Source organism: Rana temporaria, chromosome 8 (assembly GCF_905171775.1).
Source record: "Rana temporaria chromosome 8, aRanTem1.1, whole genome shotgun sequence".
Lineage (NCBI taxonomy): Eukaryota > Metazoa > Chordata > Amphibia > Anura > Ranidae > Rana > Rana temporaria.
Window position 1 is genome coordinate 163,611,144 of NC_053496.1, and position 19,735 is coordinate 163,630,878.

General features: G+C 45.0%; 1 protein-coding gene across 1 annotated transcript in view; it reads left to right on the plus strand.

The window, feature by feature from the left end:
* The window catches only part of LOC120909327 (pendrin-like), a 135,110-nt gene that overhangs the window by 64,307 nt on the left and 51,068 nt on the right, over positions 1–19,735 (plus strand). The window contains exons 5-6 of the mRNA XM_040321075.1: positions 12,222–12,433; positions 17,035–17,199. Coding sequence (XP_040177009.1) covers positions 12,222–12,433; positions 17,035–17,199 — 377 coding nt within the window. The remainder of the gene's footprint in view (positions 1–12,221; positions 12,434–17,034; positions 17,200–19,735) is intronic.

A 19,735-nucleotide genomic window follows, 5' to 3' on the forward strand; every position in this document is an offset into this window, starting at 1 on the left:
CCACTACATGCCAGACTGTGCCCCATTACATGCCAGACTGTGCCCATTACATGCCAGACTGTGCCCCATTACATGCCAGACTGTGCCCCATTACATGCCAGACTGTGCCCCATTACATGCCAGACTGTGCCCCATTACATGCCAGACTGTGCCCCATTACATGCCAGACTGTGCCCCATTACATGACCAGACCTGCCCCATTACATGACCAGACTGTGCCCCATTACATGCCAGACCTGCCCCATTACATGACCAGACCTGCCCCATTACATGACCAGACCGTGCCCCATTACATGACCAGACCTGCCCCATTACATGACCAGACCGTGCCCCATTACATGACCAGACCTGCCCCATTACATGACCAGACCGTGCCCTTACCTTATCCCATGCGAATCGCGGCCGTGTAACCTAACATCTTACCTTACCAGAATCGCGGCCGTACGATTTTTCAAAAGCCGCGCCTCCGACGTCTTCTGTTCCGTGATAGGCGGACACTGAACACAGTGCCTCCTGGGAAGCTGATTGTTTCCGCCTATCACGGAACAGAAGACGTCGGAGGCGCGGCTTTTGAAAAATCGTACGGCCGCGATTCTGGTAAGGTAAGATGTTAGGTTATCGGCGTATAAGACGACCCCCGGCTTTTAAGAAGATTTTAAGGGGTTAGAAAGTCATCTTATACGCCGGAAAATATGGTACTATACAGAGCAGTACTGACTGCTCCATTGTTATCCAGGCCTGATACCGCAAGGTTTTCTCCTCCTATCCTTTCATCAACCTTGTCCTTCCAAACTGATGTTGATGTTGGCCGTGTTGGCCTGGAAATAAAGCATTGAAAACCCTTCAATTACTGTCTGGACCTTCACTCACTATTTGTTCTACCACTGCACCCCTGGAGCCATGTCAGGGTAACTTAATTTGCCGATCCCAAATCAATCAGCGGCTCCTTCGGGGGTGAGCGCTACACTTGCTACCCAACTACCTGTGGGGAAACAGTGATCAGACAAGTTAAAAAAAAATTACCCAATTGCTTTTGTTCTTCCCAAGTTAGGTGATCCTAGCAGAGTCTGTCTGGACCATTTTCCTCCTGACCTCTCTGCTTTGGCTTTAATACAAAATAGGTAAAGGTACTTAAACGGGAAAAGCATTTGCAAGGGCAAATTTTTGAACCATAGGATCTCCCTAGATGAGTAATTTTGCAGAGTTGGTAAACGCTTACTCAAAACTCATGGTGTTACTCGCAACCCCTTTGCTTTATCCATTTTTTAAGGCACAGAATAGGTTGCACTTGGAGAATGGAGCCCGTTGGATTTGACTCTGCATCAGAGGCACCAATCTGGTCCTGAAAGACATAAGGGCAGATATAAGGGTAGGAGGAGGTATGTCATAGAGAACTGGGTATTCTGACTCCAAATGTTGTAATAGTGACTTATCCCTTGCTGAGACCTTTGGGCCAGATTCAGAGAAGAGATACGACGGCGTATCTCCTGATACGCCGTCGTATCTCTGAGATACGATTGTCGTATCTATGCGACTGATTCATAGAATCAGTTACGCATAGATAGCCCTAAGATCCGACAGGTGTAACTGTGTTACACTGTCGGATCTTAGGCTGCAATTCTAGGCCGGCCGCTAGGTGGCGAGGCCATTGCGGTCGGCGTAGAATATGCAAATGACTAGTTACAGCGATTCACGAACGTCCGCGATGCCCGTCGATCTAAATTTACGTAGTTTCCGTAGCGATACGCGTCGTAAAGTTAAGGCTGCCTCCTAGGTGGTCTAACAATGTTAAGTATGGCCGTCGTTCCCGCATCGAAATTTTAAATATCACGTTGTTTGCGTAAGTCGTCCGTGAATGGCGCTGGACGCCATTTACGTTAACGTCAAACCAATGAAGTCCTTGCGACGTCATTTAGCGCAATGCATGTCGGGTAATTTGACGGACGGAGCATGCGCAGTACGCTCGGCACGGGAACGCGCCTAATTTAAATGGTGCCCGCCCCATTTGAATTAGGCAGGCTTGCGCCAACCGGATTTACGTTACACCGCCGCAAGTTTACAGGTAAGTGCTTTGTGAATCAGGCACTTACGCTGTAAACCTGCGGCGGTGTAACGTAAATGGGATACGTTACGCCGCCGCTGCGCAACGTAATTCTTTCTGAATCTGGCCCTTTATTCCTGGCATGTTTAAGCAGATATAGTCACTGTCTTATCCGATAGCTTAAACCTCACCGGAGACCGTTTCTTCCGTAAGCGTGGGTCTTTATTGCAATCAGCAGGTATAGCAAACAACAGGATGTGGCAGGTGAACATAGTTGCCAACATTGTAAAAAAAATTATAGTGACACTTTTGTCTTTAGGCGGAGTCTTATTATAATTAGGGGTGGGGCATGCATGTCGAGAGGAAAGGAAAATGTGGTGCACCATGTCGACAAATGGGCGTGGTTTTAACTGAATATTGGGCGTGGTTAAAGGAGTAAGGCTCAAAGAGGTTGTGGTCCGAGTCTGAGATGAACGAGGGATGGATGGAGGGAGAAAGAAGGAAATAGGGAAGGAGAGAGAAGGAAGGAAAGAAAGAGGGATGGAGGGACAGCAGGCCCAGATCCTACATCACAATAGAAATATGTGTATTATATAAAGTTTATCAATCAGCAGACAAAATTACTCCAAACACCTGGTGTTAATGTGTCAGGATGATTGAAGCGCATTATTATTATTATTATTATTATTATTATTATTACATTGTAATATAAAATGAAATAGTTCAACTCACCATAATGTAGAATCAGTGGGAGACCTGAGCATGTCCCCTGCCACTATAGAGCACAAGTGCAGTACACACCAAGTAGGTTTAGGTGCAAACTACAGAGTACACTTGGGGCCAGATTCTCAAAGGCGTTACGACGGCGCAACACCATTAGCGCCGTCGTAACACCTCATCTGGACCCGGGTATCTATGCGACTGATTCTTAGAATCAGTTGCGCATAGGTACCCATTAGATCTGACAAGCGTAAGGCTGTTACGCTGTCAGATCTTAAAAGTAATTTTTTTTCCCGCCGCAAGGTGTCGCATTGTCGCTTTTCCCCGTCGTCTATGCAAATGAGGTAAGTACGGCGATTCCCGAACATACGCGAGGTCGACGCAGCGAATTAACGTCGTTTGCGTAGCGTACCCGACGCGTAAGGTTGCCCCTGCTAATTAGCAGGCGCAACCAATGTTAACTATGGCCGTTGTTCCCGCGTCGAATTCAATAAAAATTACGTTGTTTGCGTAAGACGTCCGTGAATGGCGCTGGACGCCATTTACGTATACATCTAGGCAAATGACGTCGGGGCGACGTCATTTAGCGCAATGCACGTCGGGTAATTTACCCGACGGAGCATGCGCAGTACGCTCGGCGCGGGAGCGCGCCTAATTTAAATGGTGCCCGCCCCATTTGAATTGGGCGGGCTTGCGCCGAGCAATCTAACGCTACACCGCCGCAAGTTTACAGGTAAGTGTTCTGAGAATCAGGATTTAAACCTGTAGACCTGCAGCAGTGTAACGTAGAGCTCATACATTACGCTGCCCAGGAGCAGCGCTAATTTATGAGAATCTGGGCCTTGCAGTATACACCAAGTAGGTTAAGGTGAAAACTATAGAGCACAAGTGCAGTAAACACCAAGTAGGTTTAGGTGAAAACTAAAGAGCACAAGTGCAGTACACACCTAGTAACTTTAGGTGCAAACTACACAGCACAAGTGAAGTACACACCTAGTAAGTTTAGGTGCAAACTACACAGCACAAGTGAAGTACACACCAAGTAGCTTTAGGTGCAAACTAAAGAGCACACGGGCAATACAACAAATTTAACTGACTAGCCTGCCTGCTCTATCTAGCTAGAAAAAAAAGACACTCTCTCTCTCTCTCTGTGATATCTAACCAGCGCTGCAACACACTACACGAGGCCGCCCTGCAGGCGGCCTTTTATAGTGTGGTAATTGTAGAAAGAAATGTTTGGACAGCCGCACTCTGGAAAAACCTTCTCGGTTGCCTTTTATTGATAAAAGTTATCAAACACCACACATCACAGCAAAGACAGGGGCATACAGCATGTATGGTGTTTGATAACTTTTATCAATAAAAGGCAACCGAGAAGGTTTTTCCAGAGTGCGGCTGTCCAAACATTTCTTTCTACAATTGCTTCGTGCATTGCCGGCACCGGGGTTTCTCTGAGAGGATACGGATTCATCCACATACCTAATTGGAGCGGTGACTATCTTCTCTCTTTCATAGTGTGGGGCGTGTACTAAAGCCCTGAAGCCATAATTGGCCAAAGCCACCCTGGCCTTGGCCAATTACGGCTCTCTGTACTGACGGCGCTGTGATTGGCCAAGCATGCGGGTCATAGTGCATAACAACAAAAACCTGGGGAATGCCCAGGGAAAAACCAAGCCTACTTACCGACCAGCTTGCAGAAAACCAATTAACCTGTCTACAGTATGCGTTAAAAACAGGGGTTCAGTCCGCACGCATTTGCAAACGCATGCGTGAGCCACAGAGCCGCGCCAAGGCACCCTGTAATATCTGTGGTCCTAACACTAAACAATGACCGTCCCCACAGTGGAGGCACATGCATTTTAATGGATAGACAGGGGCAGGTGAACTGAAGGGAAGCCACCCCTCCTTTAAAGGTACAAGAGCACACCAAGCACCCAGCATATAGCACAATGGCTGCAAAGGTGTTGGTGCACTGATGGACCAATATAAACACCACAGGTGAAGCATAAACATGGGTCATAGTGCATGCTTGGCCAATTATCAGCGCGCAATGCCGCAGTGAATTATGGGCCATGGCGCGTCACTCGAATTTGGCGCGAACGACCCGTTTTGTTCGTATTTCGACAAACGGTCGAACAGACGATGTTCGAGTCGAACATACGTTCGAATCGAACGCGGACCTCATCCCTATTCTGCAGGCAAGTGGGAAGCAACAGGTCTTCATTAGAGCAGAGAACATGAGAGAAGTACGTTTGAAGTCAAAGTCAGGTGCCAGGTGGGGGATCAGAGTAAGCGAGATTCATTAGAAAAGCCAGGACCATGTCAGGAGGCAGGCACAAGACAGGTCCAGGGCAACCCGAGTTGATAACAATGTTTCGGAGAGCACCAGTGCACAAGCATGCCCCAATGCGCATCTGTGTGCGCCCTTGTGTACCTGTTATGCATCAGTGCGCATTCCTGCGACCATGCAAAGTACTGCTAGGGATGCCAGGCTTTGGAGCACTGTGGACATCTCCCTGACAACCCCCTTCATGAAGTCTTGACTTGCAACAATGTGACTCAACCAGAAGTGAACTGGACCTACAATGGTATTTTTTTCAGTGTGAATTACAAGCGCAGGCCTTATCAGCACCTTGTTTGGCTGCCAAACATGCTGCAGATAAGGCCTGTGCTTGTAATACACACTGGAAAAATACCATTGTAGGTCCAATTAACTTCTGCTTGGTTCACACTGTTGTTAGTCAAGCCCTGATGAAGAGGACGATTGGACCCCCAAAAAAGGTTGGCTACTGTCACGTACCTTGTGGCAGAGTCTGACATGTGGAGGGAGGCCTCTCGTACAGGCATGGCTCTGAGCCCAACGTTGAATCAAACAGATAAGAAGAAGGCAGAGCAAATCCAGAGACAGGGCAGGTAGCGTTCAAGCAAGACCAGGGTAAGCCAGATCAAGAACAGAAGTTGGCACAGGATCAGATACAGGAACATGGGTAATAGCTGTGGATCAGGCAGCACTGGTTAATAGAACTTCTCGAGTTTAAATAGTCCCATTAGCGCCAGGCGCGCGCCAGTACGTTCGCGCATGCACAGGCAAACGGCAACTGCTCATCTGCGCCTGCCCAATTGTGTATGTCTTGAGGCTTCATCTGTACTATGATTAGTGCCTTCCTGACAGCTACTTTTTTGAATTGTACCCTTTTCTCTTACATCAGTGGGCACTGTAGCCTGCTTAGGTACTCTGTGAGGCTTAGTAGTGGAATGCATGGGATTTGTATTTTGAGATATTAGATTTTGAAGTAACCAAATAAATTATATTTAAGACAAAGTAAACACACACAGTGTACAGTATATATAGCGTAAACTTTATTTTTTTAAAGTTTTGAGTGGAGTAAGGAAGGAGTAAACCCATGTGTAGCAAGGGGTTACTGCCAAACGTATCCTAACAGACTACAGTGTGTTCCTAAATGAGAATCTGGCTCCCTCTGATGTCCGATTTGGGTTATACCGTTGGAGTTGTTGAGTTCAGTTACATTATAGAGTAAAGCATGGTGGGCATTGTAGTGTGAGAGGAAGTGACTCTGTTGCTGTGGGTTGGACTGAGACTACAATACCCACAATACCACCGTGCTACCAAATTGCAGTGCGCCACGCACAGCCTGCTGGGGAATCGGATATAAGGACAAGGTAGGCCTCAGCCCGCTCTCTCGGGACACCATCTTTCAGCCGGTGGGAGGCCTGCTGTGAGGCCCGTTGTGTGTGCCTAGGCAGGAGAAGCCTGGGGCCTAGACTGGAGAGCGGATCGCCTGTGAAGGACCTGAGAGCACCTGAGAGCTGTATAGCGGCCTGAGAGACCGAGCGGTTCTTTTGCCATTACCGTACATTTACAAGGGGATCATTCTTTTTATCTTTACCTGTTGGTTGGAATACAATCACGTGCACCAACAGAGAACAGTCATATTCTCTTTGCCCTTTTTTTTTCTTTGAAAGTCTCTCGCAAAGGGACATGCACCAGGTCGAACTGCCCACTAGAGGGAGCCACATATCCATAAGGGTTTAATGTCGATGTGACTGTTTATATCGTATCTGTTATTCTGCTGTTTTAGTGAGTGTGTGTAGGCCCCTTTCACATGGGGCAGATCAGCGGAGATCGCTCCGTTGATCACCGCTGAGCCGGCAGATGACAGGGCGGTCCCCGCACACTGTGCAGGGCCCGCCCTGTCTTTTCTCCGCTCTCCCCTATGGGGGGATTTGATGAACACGAACCGTCTGTCCGTGTTCACCTGATCCGCCAGAAGGATGGAAAGGTAGTTTTTTTTTCTCTGTCACACTTTGGCGGATCGGAGCGGGTCCGATGTCAGAGGGCATGTCACCGCTGACATCCGCGGCTCCATAGAGGAGCACGGAGCACCCGTTTAGGTCCACCAAAAAAACTGGCAGGCGGACCTGAACAGACCATCCATGTGAAAGAGCCCTAAGGCCCCGTACACACCATAGAATCCATCCGCAGATAAATCCCAGCAAATGGGTTTCAGCGGATAGATCCTATGGTGTGTACACGCCAGCGGATCTGTTTCCGTGGATATTTATCCCCTGGGATGGATTCCAGCAGATCGAATATTTGCTGACATGCAGAACATATCCATCTGCTGGAGTCCATCCCAACGGATGGATCCGCTGGTCTGTACAGACTCACCGGATCCATCCGTCCGAAGGGATCCCCCGCATGCATCGTAATGATTCGACGCATGCGTGGAATTCCTTATATGACAGCGTCGCGCACGTCGCCGCGTCATAATCGCGGCAACGGCGCAACACGTCATTGCCAGAGGATTTCGGCGCGGATTTCAATGCGATGGTGTGTACACGCCATCGCATAGAAATCCGCGGAAATCCTCGAGAGGATTTATCCGTGGAAACGGTCCGCTGGACCGTATCCGCGGATAAATCCTCCCGTGTGTATGGGGCCTTAGACTTGGTGGAGAAGTGTCCCAGTGCCTGTGCCATAATATTGGTAGATTCCTTCACCATACACTCCTTCACATTTGACCCAGGTTATAGTAATTGGGTTTGTGATATAGAGATTTGCGCGGTGTGGCTCCCAAACAAAATTGGTGTCCTTTTTTTCCCACAAATAGAGTTTTCTTTTGGTGGTATTTGATCACCTCTGCGGTTTTTAGTTTTTGCGCTATAAACAAAAATAGAGTGACAATTTTGAAAAAAATTAATATTTTTTACTTTTTGCTATAATAAATATCCATATTTTTTTGTGCCTTATATATGGGTTATAGTGTTTAGCAGCAGAATCTATCATAGACACATTTATTCATTTTTACACAGTTTTTCACCTAGCGCAAATATTTCTTTTTACCCATCCACCTATATTTTTCTCATAACTTGTAAGAAAGTAGAAGGATGAAGGAGTAGGGGAAGGTTCAGGCGCATAGTACAGATCACTGGGAAAACTTCTACGTTCCAAAAAGGTCACTCACCACTTCCTCTTGAGTGGGTATTGCTCACCCGGATAGGCCCCTCTCACATAGCCTAGCAGCCGGGACGATGCACAAACAAAAATAGTCTCTGCCACAGACTGGTTGCGAGCATAAATGAACGATTCCGGAATCCTCTGCCACAGCATTCTGTACCTGGATATCCAGCCTTACAGTCTTTAAGCCAACCCGGCACACTGTAAGGTTTTGTAGACTACGGTGCATTCTCCAATAAGGTTACCAGGCCTCTCCCAAAGTACCAGCCTTCCGCTCAGTCCTTTTTCAGGAAAGCTCCTCCCCTGGTTTCCTCCATTGAGCAGCTTCTTCCCGCAGGACAGACAGCACAGGATCACCTTCAAAGCATAGGCCCCAGTCAGGACAACTGGGCCTACCTGGCAGAAACGCAGCCTCGGGCCAGCATGGCCCCGAGGCTAAAAATCATACAGCACATAACTCGCGCCAGGAGGGCCACAAGGTGAAAGAGGGCCCCCAAAAATGGTGTCTGCCCCTTAAGTATCCTTCCCCAGCATGCCCAGCAGAGAGACCACTCCCACTGGGCTGTTCCTGGAGAAAGACACCCAATACACCCTGACCTGCTTGAGTTCCAACATTGGCCTATGGTGGTACTGCCACCTATAGGCAAACAAAGGAAAATACCTCCAAGCACAGCCAAAGCCGGAACAGAGGCTGATTTAGCTTTAATTAACAAAGTCTGAGCTAATTATCAACTCAGACACCCTCTAAATTTGAACAGCGCCTGGTCATCAGGAGCAGGGCATTACATTTACATTTGTGATGATTGTGTTAGGCGGCAGGTTTGGAGAAGAATGAGGTCAGGGTCTTGACTATGCTGTGTGGCAAGTGTCTCTGGATACAAATCCTAGTTCATATATGTAAAACAGATGTGTATTTCAGTTAAAGAGACACTGTCCCTTAGTGACTGTCATGGTCAGGGGTCAGGCTCAGAGACTAGTAGCTATAGCAGTAGAGAGATTTCCACTGATCAGCAGGATAAGTATACAAGCAGGTCACCCTGGTGGATGACACAGGCTCACCCAAGGTACAGGGTCTAAGTACTAGCTGGTATTCACCAGAGCTACTGATGGTGGAGATGGATTTTGATGTGAGTTAGTACCAGATCTCGGTCCTCAGGATTGGGGAGGAAGCTGGCATCCAGTAGCAGGGATCAAGCAGAAGCATAGTCAGTAAACCAGCCAAAGGTCAGTAGCAAGTGGTTCCATGCTGGGATCAAGTGGAAACATAGTCAAAGAACAAGCCAAAGGTCAGTAACAAGTGGAGATACAGACAGTAGCAGGAGTGACAAGAGTGACATATTGGCTGCAGAGAGCACAATAATCTGGCAAACTGGAAGTGCAAAGGTATGGCTTTAAATAGGAACTTCATGGGAGGAACAAAGGTTCAAGAGAAACAAGATACAAGGCAAGGTTGTCTTACAAGATTAATATAATAAATACAAATAGTGCAGCGCTAGAACAAATAAATAGCTTAAAATGTATAAATCATTGACACAAATAAATAAAATGGTTTAGCCTGCAGAAATAAAACCCCCAAAAAAGTCTCATAGTAAGAGTCCATATGTTGAATAATAAATACAGAAACAATCATCCGTGCTCCATGTGGTAGAAACACTGCAAGTGAAGAAAGGGTGAGTTTTCTTCAAACCAGAGAGAGTTCTGCTCCACACCCAGTAAAAGTATGTACAAACTGCTTACCAGCTGTACATGACCATTAGATTATAGGTGGTCTAACCAAGCACATGGAAATGGGTCTCCTCAGAAACCCGATAATCTCTCTTCAATCCTCTCCGCTCACACGGAATCCGGGAATAAAACAAAAAGTGCTTCCATAGTGCAGTAAATCACTTATCCAGATCACACATATGCGATCCGATTCATGTCCGAATTGTCGGTTCACAGTGCGATACGCAAGCTGAAATGGGGTGTCATTAACATATAATGACACTCCCCAGCAGTTCGCATAGTGCAGTGTGAACTGCAGTGTGTGTCGGGTGCGATACGGGAACCCGCAGTGTATTCGCAGTGTTCCCGCATCGCACCAGTGTGAACCAGGCCTTAACCATCTTCTGGAAGGGACTGTCTGGCACCCCGTATGGATGTCTATTAGACATGTGCAATTTTTTTATTTACGAATTCGTTTAACAAATTTTGACAAATTTGTTAACTCAGGAATTTCCAAAAATTCTGAATTCTTAAATTCTTAAATTCAGTATTTAAAATTAGAAAATTCAAAATTTGGATTTAGAAAATTCAGAATTCGAAAAATTTGGAAATTCTAAAATCTGAGAATTTGGATTTCCGAATTTTCGAAATTCCGAATTTCAGAATTTCCAGAATTTTCAGAATTTCCGAGAAAAAAAAACAAAAAACGAATGAAACGAAAATGACAAATTTTTCGGCAGTGCACATGTCTAATGTCTATACCAAGATACAGCTCCCTCCACTCTGGAACCAGGAATCAGGTATTATAGCAGAGCATTGCATCCAAGAACTAGACAACACTACCTTTGGTGCAAACTAGCACTCTTTATTGAAAACTCACACAGAATTTATACCATACAAAATCAGATAAGAGCTTGATCACATTATCCTAAACAATGCAAACTTAAAACAGTAATATTATTAGTACAACTAACAGTACATCTAATGAACAGCTAACATAAACAAACACATAAACACCCCACAATTGTTTGGTAATGAGGTGAAGTGGACAAAATACTAGCAGACAGAAACAACAAGTCGCTCAATTAACAATGGGGGTTCACACCTAGGAGGCACACAATTAGGAATTATACAATGAGAGAAAGACACCTTAAAGCGGGGGTTCACCCTATCGACAGGAAAAAAATTTTTTTTTTATCTTTTACCTTTAAATCAGGCACTGTAGCGCGAGCTACAGTATGCCTGTCCCGAATTTTTTCCCCCCATACTCACCTTGTAGTCGTCCATCGAAGATACCGGGGAATGGGCGTGCCTCTGGAGACGGAGGATGATTGACGGCCGGCTCTGGCGCGTCACGCTTCTCCGGAAATAGCCGAAATAGGCTTGGTCTTCACGACGCGTGCGCATAGCCTGTGCGCACGCGCCGTGAAGAGCCGAGACCTACTCCGGCTGTCTTCGGGGAGAGTGACGTGCCAGGGCCGGCCGTCAATCATCCTCCCTCTCCATAGGCACGCCCATTCCCCGCGGGAGCCGGAATCTACGATGGACGACTACGAGGTGAGTACGGGGTTAAAAAAATCGGGACAGGCATACTGTAGCTCGCGCTACAATGCCTGTCTCGATGGTAACATCATGGGATTGTGGGTGAACTACCGCTTTAATAAACAGCTTACACATAGCAGCAGGAGACCTCAGCATTAGGTTGTTTAAAGCTGATTATAATCTTCTGCTTAGAGTCTCTGAGTCTGGGGGGGTGTTTGGGCAGAATAAAACAGTCAATGCTGGTTTTGGCACAGAGGCCCCAAGTGTGTATCCAGGTCCTAGGTTTTTAGAGTCTGTGTGTTTTTGGTAAAATATGAACCCAAATCTGAAGCAAAATCACTCTAAATGTCTCCCAGGCACATGTCTTCCAAAGACCAGAACCCACAGTCATTAGGCAAGAGGCTACCTTGCAGTCCCCTCCAAAAGTCCCTTTCCCACTTGGGTCTATGACAGCTGCTAGGCCTGATCACTGTGTCCATGGGAATAAGACCACTTGCTCCTCCATATTCAAGTGTTGTTGGCAGGGGTGGAGGCAGGAGCAGCGCGGGAGAGCTCGTAAGGTGAGTATAGGGGGAGCAGGACCTCTATACAGAGATATTGTCCTGACTCCCTACTTGAACAAGGTGCCTGTGTATGCATCTTTTCATGTATATTTTTTGTGCGCATAAAGATGATCTCTTTAGAAATGTGATAATGCAAACATATTAAACTTTTTTTCCTGAAATATTTCAACAGGACCATTTCCGGTGGTTAGTTTGATGGTTGGTGTGGTGGTTCTTCAGCTGGCCCCAGAAGAAAACTTTAAACTGAGCAATAGCACATCAGTGGAACTAAACTTCACAAACCACACAAACAGCTCAGAAAATTCAGGCTTAGACACTGAAAGAATGAATCAGCAGAGGGTGTTAGTATCTGGAACACTCTGCGTCCTTATCGGAATTATACAGGTAAATTGTCTGATGTTCTAAGAGAAAAAACCCTTCAAACTAGTTACAATCACACTCACATACACTAATGTAATCTGGCCAAAAGAGTCGCAGTGAAACAGCGATTTACTTTGTGGCATGCAATTTACAGTTTGCATCCCCAACAATAATAATTGGTCTTGTGATATTTTTTTTAATTATATGTGGCAGTGTGATCAGGACTGTAGTTACTATAATAGTATTTGAGGGACAGTAACTACATTTTCAACTTGTAGCCTTCAGCAAGAGAACTGAAGGGGGTGCAGGGTATAGTGAAATGAGTTACAAGGCTCTTTGCGCAGCCGGGCCGCCCTGCTGCAGAATATGTACGTGGGGCAGTCCAGAACTGGTTAAAGTCATGTAGAGGTATGTGACTCGCGCCCGCAGATCGAGCGCGTGCGGCCCCGCCGTCACCACTGCAATCGGACTTGGTTCAGAACCGATCACTCAACGAGTCCATATCCAAAATGAATGCAGCGCTAATCAAAAAATTATCAAATGCCAAATGAGAAATATAGCATATATACAATAGACAATGTGACAAAGTCCCAACAGTGTTTCAGTCCATATATAAAAAATCATAAATGGTGACCAAAAAAATCCATTATATCTTTCACTTTTTTTTTAATTAAATTTTTTCACAAAGTCCCATAGGCGATTGATTCTGTAGGCTTTATAAATAAAGAAACACCCATCCGTGTGAAAAGATTAAAACTGCAAGGGAGAGTTGCTGATCCACAACCAGATTCAAAAGATGGCCTGCTTACCAGATGGCCATGGCTACTAAACGGCAGTCTGGCCCAGCGTAGGGAAATCGTTCTCCCCAAAACCATGTGCAGTAACTGGAACAGCCGCTAGATACTAATAGTACTCAAAATCAGAGAAAGAGAAACTTCCATAGTGTAGTATGTTCTTTAAATGATGTTGAATTTAATAAAAAGAATCACACTTACAATGAAGCAATAAAATGAAGGCGATGAATATATACAAACAGCAAAGCCGCGATATCCTCTTCGGCTACACTTCACTTCCTGAAAGGAATAACGTGATTATGTCACCGTCGCAGGCTCCACCCCATGCGTTTAGTCACGATAGGATGTTGTCTGGGGATTGGCCAGGCGACGTCCTACGTGATGAAACGCTCGCTACAGATTCAGAAAAATAGATACCACGATCAAGTAGTGGTCCCTGCTAAGGTCAGGCATACCTGACCCTGTTCTTCTGTTGCTGAGGTGCAACAACCGCATGATACTCGTATGCAGCAGAGTGTCAGTACTAGTGCCCCTCAACCTTCTGGTGAACTGGCAAGCACCAGCGGCCTAGTACATCCTGGTCATAGACAAATCAGAACTGCAGTATCACTTGGCGAGCCCCATAAGTGCAACTCAAGCTGGTGCGGTGGCTAGCACAAGTAGTGTCCCACAGCCACCAAGAGTTCGACCACAGGCCCGTAGAGCCCATAGTGCCCTTCCCGCTGTGCTTGCAAATCCTGATTGGCAGCCCACAGATTCTGCAGCGCCTGTACTTCCCCCATTCACTGGCCAACCAGAATTCAGGTTGAAACAGCAGATTTAATGCCCCTTGATTTTTTTTGCTGTTTTTCACAGAAGATCTGTACGGATCTGTTGTAGATTTATACGCTGGTCAATTTATCGCTCCTAAAACCCAAATTCACCCTTGCCAGACAATTTGGCTGGAGACCTTTAATGGTTCTTGAATTTAGGACCTTTGTGGGCCTATCCCTCAACATGGGCATTACTAAAAAGTGTGAGTTGCGGTCATATTGGTCCACTGACCCATTTTACCATATGCTTGTGTTCTCTGTGGCCATGGCCAGGACTCAATACGAGCAGATATTGCAGTTCATACACTTCCACGACAATGAACTCTGTCGTCCTCGGGGTAACCCTAAACATAATCGGCTCCATAAAATTTGGCCTCTCGTAAACCACCACAACTAAAAATCAAGATGTCTGCATTGATGAGTCCCTGATTAAATTTTCTGTCTGTCTTGTTTTCAAACAGTATCTCCCTTGCAAGCGTGCCAGATATGGGGTCAAGATGTACTGTATAAGCTCTGTGACAGGGCAACAGGCTATTCATGTCGTTTTTTTTGAGGGTAAAGATAGCACCTTGGAGCCCCCCAACTGCCCAGACTACAGGGAGCAACGGCAAGATTATTTGGGACTCTGTGTCACCCTTATTCGGAAAGGGGTACCATTTATACAATTTTTTATTTAAGCATGACACTTTTTTAGACACCTCTATCAATCAGGAATTGACACATGTGGCACTGTGCCATCTAATTTTTGGGTCTTCCCCCAATGGCTTGTAAATGCCCAACTTAGTCAGGGGAAGAGAGCCTACTTGAGGTCCAATGAATTACTTGCACTGAGATGGAAGGACAAACGGAATGTTTTTGTTCTGTCTTCCATTCGCCCAGATAGAGTAGTCCAAATTCCTAGGGCGACTGGTGTTGTTGAGAAGCCCCTCTTTGTCCACAACTACAACCGTAAAATGAGAGGGGTGGACTTCAACGACCAAATGATGGGGCCGTACTTAGTTGCCTGTAAGACCAGAGGCTGGTATAAAGAAATTGTCTGTATACTTATTCCAATTGGTGCTGTTCAACGCTTATGTGCTATACAAAGCATCTGGGCGAACTGGATCCTTCCTAAAGTTCCAGGATGAGGTCATCACAGCCCTTCTGTATTAAGGATGTGCTGTGGCCCAAATTCACAACCCAGATGCATTGAGTCGGCTACATTAGAGGCATTTTCCTGGATGTATTTCCTGGTACCCCTACCCAAGGAGCACCCCAGAAAGATGCTGTGTCTGTAGCAAGCATGGATACAGGCGTGACACCCGCTATTTTTGTCTCGACAAACCTTGGTCTCTGCATCATGGACCATACCAAAAAAAAGCTCTATTTGTGGGAAAAAATAGACGCCAATTTTGTTTGGGAGCCACGTCGCACGACCACGCAATTGTCAGTTAAATTGACGCAGTGCCGAATCGCAAAAACTGGACAGGTCCTTTACCTGTATTTTGGTCCGGGTCTTAAGTGGTTAAAGGAGAAGTCCAGCCTGAGCTTGTTTGGCTGGGCTTCTCCTAAGGGTCACAGGAGTGCAATTTGTTTTGCAAAGCAGGAAAAGAAAATCCATCACATCCCTTAGGAAAAGCACCTCACAGTACACAAAAACACTGGATAGGCACATATTTAACCCTTTGTTCGACCTTTGATCCAAACCAGTGTCAGTAATACAGCGACAGTGCATATTATTTAGCACTGATCACTGTATTATTGTCACTGGTTCCCACAAAGTCACAATATCGCAGTCTCGATATAAGCCGCTCATTACAGCCATTACTAATATTAAAAAAAAAAATATATATATATATATATATATATATATATATATATGAAAATTCCAGGACACTGTATATCCCATAGTTTGGTTTGTGAAAAAGTTATAGCATCTACAATCAATATAAGCTTGGGATTTTTTTAACCAAAAATACGTATCAGAATACATATTGGCCTAAGTTTATAAAGAAATGTAATTTTTTATTGGATATGTTTTATAGTAAAAAGTAAAAAAGATTTTTTTTTTTTTTTTTTAAATTGTCGGTCTCTTTTTGTTACATAGTTACAAAGTTAGTCAGGTTGAAAAAAGACACAAGTCCATCAAGTTCAACCATAAGAAATAAAATAATTGTTTATAGCGCAAAAAAAAAAAAAAACCCCAGAGGTGATCAAATGCCACCAAAAAAAAGCTCTATTTGTGGGGAAAAAAATTACATACATTTTGTTTGGGTACAGCATTGATCAGTCACCCAAATAAAATGCACCTAGCAATTTATTTGGACGACGGATCAATTGTTGGTTAAAGTAACACTGTGCTGTGTCGCAAAAAATGGCCTGATCATGAAGGGGGGGTAAATCTTACAGAAGTCAAGTGGTTAATAAAAGAGCTTTTTCCACGTTTACATTACTTTTGGTACAGCCCTTGCATAAGTTGCTTTTCTCACCTATTTTCAATTAAAACATTTTAACTAAGGCCCCATACACACGATAGAATCTATCCGCAGATAAATCCCATCGAATGGGTTTCAGCGGATAGATTCTATGGTGTGTACACTCCGGCGGATATTTATCCGCGGATATTTCCGAATTCCAGCAGATAAATATTTGTCGACATGCACAGAATATCTATCTGCTGGAATCGGATCCCACGGATGGATCCGCTCGTCTGTACAGACTCACCGGATCCATCCGTCCAAAGGGATTCCCCGCACGCGTCGTAATGATTTGACGCATGCGTGGAATTCCTTATATAACAGCGTCGCGCCCGTCGCCGCGTCATAATCGCGGCGACGGCGCGACACGTCATCGCCAGAGGATTTCGGCGCGGATTTCAATGCGATGGTGTGTACACGCCATCGCATAGAAATCTGCTGAAATCCTCGAGAGGATTTATCCGCGGATACGGTCCGCTGGACCGTATCCGCGGATAAATCCTCTCGTGTGTATGGGGCCTAAGAATATATTTTATGTATTTATTTATTTCTTCTTTTTACAGCTCTTACTAGGTGTGTTGCAGATCGGGTTCATTGTACGATATCTTGGAGAGCCGTTGGTTGGCGGCTTCACAACCGCTGCAGCCTTTCAGGTCTTTGTGTCGCAAGTGAAACAACTTCTGAACGTTCCTACAAAGAATTATAATGGAGTGTTGTCAATTATATATGCAAGTATTTTACCTCTAAAGGGTTACACTATTCAAATTATACTTTAAAATCCCGCTAACATTTTTGAAGAAAGATGCACTTTTAAAACCGCTTACTATCTTTAATGTATTCAGGATAGAGCTAATGTTGAAATATGATGTTTTATCTTTTCCCTTTCTCTGCTTGTCCATAGTAAGTTGTTATTGAAAGTCCTTTCATAGTTATATGTTAAGTATGTATAAACCCAAGAACAAAAGCTTAAAGTGATACTAAAGGTTCAATTATTTTTTTTTAAATAACAAACATTTCATACTTACCTCCACTGTGCAGTTCGTTTTTCACAGTGTGGCCCCAATCGTCCTTGTAACGGTCACCACCGTTTACGATATTCCCATTCCATCAACCACGACAGCTTATCTGACACTCCAACCATCCAACAGGCACGATCCATTCCATTCCCCAGAATAACCGAGACTCACACAGCTCTGGTACTGGTTTCAAAATGTATGAACGAACTTTAATGGTATTTCAGCTCTCTTATATACAGTACAGGCATGTTTACAGTAATCAAAGGAACAAATGAACTCTCCACCCACACATCACACAATGGGGGGGGGGCTTCAATCACATTATTTTAGAGAATGACATTCAGAGAAGTTAATTATCCCCAGACGTCCGGACTCCGATACTAAGTGATTCACCTGCATAATACACATTTCTATGTCAGACGTTTTGGCACCGATTTAACATGACCTAATTACTACAGCTGAGAAGTCAGACTCTCACCTGCTATTCCTATCACAAAGTATCATCAATAGACTTTTCACACAAACACATTCCTTTACTAAACATAATTGACATGCTAATTCCCTACCCCTGAAAAGAGGACATCTGACCTTTAGAATGCTAACTCACAACACATATCTATCATTAATAACATCTTCACACAAACAGTGTTATTAAGATACATAATGAAAGGTCTTGGAGCAGACCCAATTAACACCTCAAAAGCCTGTGTCCTCACATTGAATGAAAACACTCCACTGACCTGGTGTGGGTCAGAATAACCACTTGAATATCTCAAGATATCCTGCAATATGAATTATCAGTTATCAGTCACATCTCATGTAATTTATAATTAATATTTCTCAGTTACCCTATGCCCAAAAGGGGCACAGGGTGAACCTAGACCCAAGAGTTATTAGTGACGCTGGCACAGGAGTACCCCTCATCCTTCAAAAGTCTCTGGGTGTCATGGGTCATTCCGTTACAGTCCTCTTCTGGGGTCCCTCTCGCGGCTCCTCCCTGCATTAGATAACGCCCTAGGAAAAGCGCTCTTCCAAGGGGGTTACCTTGCAGGCACGCTTTCGAGTCCATTATTTAGCGTCCATAACCGTCAAATGCAGGATTTGGCCCCGCCCCCCCTCCCAGAGGCCACAACATTGGAATTGATTGACAGCAGCAGGAGCCAATGGCTGCACTGCTATCAATCTATCCAATGAAAAACCGAGAACCTGGGCAGAGAGACTGCGCATTCTTGGCGTAGGACATTCTAAGGCTCAGGTAAGTAAAACGGGGGGGGGGGGGCTGGGGGGCCACTGACTGACAGAAGTTTTTTCACCTTAATACATAGGATGCATTAAGGTGAAAAAACAGGAGGGTTTACAACCCATTTAACCACTTAACCCCCGGACCATATTGCTGGTCAAAGACCAGAGCACTTTTTGCGATTTGGCACTGCGTCGCTTTAACTGACAATTGCGCGGTCGTGCAACGTGGCTCACAAACAAAATTGGCGTCCTTTTTTTCCCACAAATAGAGTTGTCTTTTGGTGGTATTTGATTACCTCTGCGGTTTTTAGTTTTTGCGCTATAAACAAAAATAGAGCGACAATTTTGAAAAAAAATAATATTTTTTACTTTTTGCTATAATAAATATCCCCCAAAAATATGTAAAGAATTTTTTTTTTCCTTAGTTTAGGCCGAAACGTATTCTTCTACATATTTTTCATTTAAAAAAATCGCAATAAGCGTTTATTGATTGGTTTGCGCAAAAGTTATAGCGTTTACAAAATACGGGGTATTTTTATGGCATTTTTATTAATATTTTTCTTTGCTAGTAATGGCGGCGATCTGCGTTTTTTTTCGATACTGCGACATTATGGCGGACACTTCGGACACTTTTGACACATTTTTGGAACCATTGGCATTTTTATAGCGATCAGTGCTATAAAAATGCATTGGCTTACTATAAAAATGACACTGGCAGTGAAGGGGTTAACACTAGGGGGCGGGGAAGGAGTTAAGTATGTTCCCTGGGTGTGTTCTAACTGTGGACTGACATGGGGAAATGACTGATCTTCTGTTCATACATTGTATGAACAGAAGATCAGCATTTCTCTCCCCGTCCTCGCTCTGTAACGAGCGCCGCTGGGCACTAGCGCCCACCGGGCACGCGCACGTTAGTCGGGGGCCTGCGCGAGAGCCGACGTATAGCTACGAGCTCTCGTGCAGGGGAGCCGACCTGCCGCCGTATAACTGCGGCGGCTGGTTGGCA